This window comes from Octodon degus, unplaced genomic scaffold, assembly GCF_000260255.1.
Source record: "Octodon degus isolate 3935 unplaced genomic scaffold, OctDeg1.0 scaffold00220, whole genome shotgun sequence".
NCBI classification, from domain to species: domain Eukaryota; kingdom Metazoa; phylum Chordata; class Mammalia; order Rodentia; family Octodontidae; genus Octodon; species Octodon degus.
In genome coordinates, this window is record NW_004524796.1 from 1,972,890 (window position 1) to 1,978,367 (window position 5,478).

General features: G+C 35.1%; 1 protein-coding gene across 1 annotated transcript in view; it reads right to left on the bottom strand.

Moving 5' to 3' along the window:
• Positions 1-5,478, bottom strand: part of Cubn (cubilin) — a 301,005-nt gene that overhangs the window by 243,300 nt on the left and 52,227 nt on the right. The window contains exons 18-21 of the mRNA XM_023705447.1: positions 4,266-4,410; positions 3,902-4,080; positions 2,049-2,214; positions 1,520-1,736 (exon numbers count right to left, since the gene is read on the bottom strand). Of these exons, the coding sequence (XP_023561215.1) occupies positions 1,520-1,736; positions 2,049-2,214; positions 3,902-4,080; positions 4,266-4,410 (707 nt within the window). The remainder of the gene's footprint in view (positions 1-1,519; positions 1,737-2,048; positions 2,215-3,901; positions 4,081-4,265; positions 4,411-5,478) is intronic.

A 5,478-nucleotide genomic window follows, 5' to 3' on the forward strand; every position in this document is an offset into this window, starting at 1 on the left:
AAAAAAAAAAAAAAAAGCATAAGCAGGGGCCAGGGAGATGGTTCAGTAGAATAAGCACTTGCCTGGCAAGCCAGGGGCCTGATTTCAATACCCAGTCCAGAAAAAAAAAAAAAAAGCATAAGCAACAAAAACAAATATAGATAAATGGGATTATATAAAATCATACATCTTCCACACAGCAAACAAAACAATTGATAAAGAGACAACCTGTGGAATTGGATAAAAGATTTACAAATTCTATACCTGGCAATCACTTTATAGCCCAAATATATAAACAGGGGCCGGGGAGATAGCTCAGTAGAATAAGTGCTTGCCTGGCAAGTGCAAAGGCCTGAGTTCAATCCCCGGTTCTGCTCAAAAAAGAAGAAAAAAGAAATTGCCAAATATATAAACAATTCAAAGAACTCAACAACAAAAAGACAGCTAACCAATTTTGTAAAAATTGCCAAAAAGGCCTGATTAGCCCTGACTCAAAAGAAGACATAGAAATAATGAAAACATACACAGCAGGCACAGGAAAGTGAGTCAGCATCAGCGATCATCAGTGACACATAGATCCAAGCCACTGTTAGACGTCGCCTCACACCTGTTCCAACAGTTCTTATGAAAATGGAACAAGGATTGATAAGGATGTGCAAAGAGAACCCACATACACTGTCAATGGGAATACACCATTATGAACAATAATATAGCGATTCCTCAAAAATTAAAACAACTATCGTACAATTCAGCAACCACAATATTGAGTATATATGGGAAGGAAATGAAATAGCTGTACTGAAGAGATATCTGCCCCTTCGTGCTCACTACAGCATTATATACAATAGCCAAGATACAGTGGAAGAAACTGTGATATAAATACACACAACAGAATACTATTCAGCCATACAAGTGAAATCCTGTCATTTTCATAAATGTGGATAAATTTTGAGGAGCTTGTATGAAATGAGGTAAGCTAGCCACAGAAAGTCAAGTGCCACATTATTTCACTCATGTGTAGAATGCAAAAGGGATTGCTCTCAGATAAGTACACAGTATAATATAGTATGGTGCTTATAAGAGGTTAAGCTGTTGGGGGTGAAGAGTGAAGATAAGAAGTTGATTAAAGTCACATAATTTCAGCTGGAGTTGGGCATAGTGCAACCTGGTTTCAAAAAAACAATCCAGTTGGAAAGAAGAAAAAATTTCTGGAAGTCTGCCATACAGTAGGTGATTTTAGTTACAGATGGTATATTATATCTTTGAGAACACACAGGGTGGATGTTTACTGATATTACTGCTAAACATGCTTCAAATATGAGGTAATGCATTTGTTGATTAGCTAAACTTAACCATTTTACAAGCACATGTACTTTAAAATATAAAATGCAATATAAACATGTATGGTCAGTGGTCAATTTTTAAACAAAGAAGATAGGAAATGGTAGTATGGTGGTCTTGTCTCTCTCCATACAAAAACCTATAAGACAATAAATAAGCCAGCAAATTCAGCATGCAAAACAAAACAAGGTAGCCTCACCTCCCAAGAAAAGTCCTAGAGCCGGTATCATGAATTTCCACATAGTCACTTGTGCAATTGTAATGAAACTGCAGATGAAATTCATCAAACACCAAACGGATCAGTTGACCAGGCTGGACTAATATATTCCAGGTACAGGTAACACCACTGGGGTAAACATTTGGATGACCAGGACTTTTAATAATTCCAGATGCCGTGGTAAGAGTTCCTCCACACACTGTTAAAATAAAAATAATTATAATTACCAAAGCAGGTAATCAACAATCCACCTGGACTGTAAAATAAAATATGCCAATTATTTCTCCTTACAATCTCAAAGGAAAAATGTCATTTTTTTATCTGCCATGTAAATGTAAGTTAACTTTTCTTTTACTAATAGATACAACTAACAATATGATTGAAAATACACATTTTGTCTTTAAGCATTCTTAAAATTTTTCAGAGTACACATGAATTTTATATAATTTATTTCTGTTGTTCCTTTATTGTGATAGGAAACTAAACGGAAGACAATGAGGCCATCTCTTACCCAAATCCTGAGCACCGAACACAGCCATAAAACCATGATTTTCAAGGGAAGAACTCTTCACAAATGTGACATAGAGAACATTGTGCACAGATGTTATCAGTGAAGGGATCTGGTTACCACAATACTGAGTATTTTCAGAAGCACCCAAAACGGAACTGCTACCAATCTAAAGTAAAACAGACATATTAGGTTTATTTTGTTAGGCATTTATTTTACCAAGCTACTTTGAAGATAATTATGTCTGAAATATTTATATTAACATAGTAAAAATCAATTTGAGAATATTTCCACTGCTTCACGAGAAATCCATGCCCATCACTGGTCATTCTCCATTACCCTGAATAAGAGACACAGGCAGCCACTGTGCCACTCTCTGTCCCTCTAAATTATCTATTCTGGGTACATCATACAAAGGGAATCATCCAACATGTGGATTTTTGTGATTACCTTCTTTCAGATTGTATATTTTCAAACTTCAACCATGTTGAAGCATCAATTGATACCTCATTCCTTTCTAATGCCATTTCATTGTATGACTATATTCTGTTTAGCTTATTCAGTTATCAGTTGATGGGGATTGGTTTCCATTTTAAAATAATGAATAAAATTATGTTTTAGATATAGACTGCAGGTGTAGACATACATTCTCATGTCTCAGCAGTAGGGCTTTTGGACAGTGATGGGATCATGGTGGCTCTCTATTAAGCTGTGGAAAATCAGGAGCTGAGCATAAGCCTTAGAGGCAGACATGGCTGGCTTGGAAGGACACTTCTCTCTCCCTCACTCTACCTTTTGCTCCCCACTTCCTGACCTCCTCACCATGGCATAAACTGCTTTTATCTGCCCGGCTCCCTCACCATGCCATGCTGCTTTGAAGCCTGCCAGTCACTGTTGCACCCCATGAATTGGAGCCCAAACACCCCTCCTCCTGTGTTACAGAGGTGGGCCTGTGTCTCAGAAATGCATCTTTAGGACTTATAATCATTTTACGTGCTGTTTACATCTCTCACCAGGAATACTGAATTCTTTTAATGTTTCTAATAGTAGGTAAGAATAGGTCTTACACTTCTTATGCGAGATATATTCCTTAACAATTATTGTTTTGATGCCACTGCAAATGAAATCATTTCCTTTAGCTTTCACTTTCAAATTCTTCACTGCTAATATATTACAAAAGGAATTAGTTTCAAATTTTGATCTTATAACCTGCCACCTGCTGGATTGATTAGTTCTACTAGTTCTTTTAATGCGTGTGGATTCCTTGTGAATTTCAGTTCATGCAATGTGAGTAGAGATAGTTTTGTTCCTTTCTTTCCATTCAAGATGCATTTGATTTCTTTTCCTTATTTAATTGCCCTAGCAAGAATTTCCAGTACAGTGTTCACCTGAAGAAACAGAAATCTTTGCCTCTTTCACTGATCATTAGGGCAACGCGTTTAGTATTTCATCATTAAATGTTTTATATGTGGGAGCTTTTTAGATGCCTTTCTACAGGAAGGAAATTCGTGTTGAAAATATTTGGATTTTGCCAAATGTTTCTTCTGTATCTATTCAGGTGCTAATATTGTTTCTATCTTTATTTTATTGATGTCATGTATCATATTCATTGATTTTTTTTAATATCAGAACAACCTAGACTTCCTGGCAGAAGCCCTACTTGTTCATGGTACATAATTCTATCTATATGCTAGATTTAGTTAGCTAGTAGTTTGTTAAGAATTTTTGTCAATATTATTAAGAGACAACAGTTTATCCAAATGACACTCTTTCACATAATTGATTTGAGCACAACATGACATCATTTTTAACAGCATATAACAAAATATAAATGCTGGAAGGCCTTTCACACTTACCTCAACATAATCTGTGTTACAGAGGTTGAAAGTTCCAACTCCAAAGCCAGTAAAGTTGAGAAGCACTACTTGGCCTTGAGGTTGGTAGATGGTCCACCTACAGGTTCTTTCCCCAGGATATGCGTTAGGGTAAAATGGTGAGCGAATGACTCCTTCTCCAGTTAACTGGCCCCCACAAGCTATGAATATAAAAATATCCAGAAATAAATAATCCTTGATCTTAATTTTATTGTATCATCTAATGTGACATTTATGGGAATATATTCCTTATTCCTTGAGAATATAATATTATTGTATTATATTCAAGAAATTAAAATGCCAGAAGTAAATTAGAAATTTAAAAATTAAGCAGGAGTTTCCTTACCAACTTGATAAACAGCTCTGAAGCTAGCCTTTTGAGCAGCAGTGTCTATTTTAAACCTGATCCAGATACTACTAGTGATAGATCTAATGGGGGGAAGGATTTCATTGCCACAGACTTTTCCAAGTAAAGTTTCATCATCCCGAACCTAAACAGGAAAAGAAGACAGAGCTGTAATTTTAATCAATAATCCTATTTTGGTAATGTATGATCATTTAGAGATGAGATAATGGTAGATTCAAAGTGGAAAATGGTTTTATTGGGGTAATATTTATATTTGAAAATGGTCAGTGGATCATTTTTAGCACAGTGTGCTAACATTAAATTTTTATTTTTATTTATTTATTTTTTGTGGCTGGCTCAGCCCACCCTGTGGGCAGGGCTAGCACGGCATGTGGTTCTGGGGATCGAACCTAGGTCCCTGTGCTTGCCTAAGCTTGCCTAATCAGATGCTTTAGTCCACTGAACTATCTTGCCAGCCCATTAACACTAAATATTAATAAAATCTGCACAAATAAAATTCCCAAATATAACCATTGTAAAGGTGCCCTCCTAATAATGCCCACCATGTCAAGAAGAAATAAACTTACAATTTTAGACTACTTTGAAAATATAAAAAATATGAACCCTGCACATAACAAAAATAAACATCTAGCTAAATTTGTAATCAAAATAAATTCTAAAATAAGCTCTTTTCATTATTGAATAAAAATAAGAAAGATAAGAAAAGTAAATGGGATGATGAGATTTAGAGAAAGGAGACAGAGACCCTGTAAGAAATCAGTTTTAAAAATTGGAAAGAATGCATTAAAATGAGAGAAAATAAAGTAAAAATAAAAGCAAAGCCGACTACAGTACAAAAGAAAGTATATTTCACAAATACATTCAAGAGCATTTGAGGCAAGTTAGGGGATAAAAGGGATGTGATGATAAACCTTTAGCAAATCTTAAAAAATAGGAAACAACTAATACAATAAATTTTAAATTATTGAGGCACTACAAATACAAATATTTTAAGAAATATTTTAAATATAATTGTACGTATACTCCTATGGCAATATATTTTAATCTTTATGATGGATTTTTTTCTGGAAAAGTTACTAAAATTATCTCAAGAAGAAGAAAAACAAAATCTAAATAGACATAAGCGTTTTCTGCCGAGTTCCGGGAGCCCCCAGACCCAGTCCTAGCCCAGGTCAGGTGAGTGTGCGGAGAG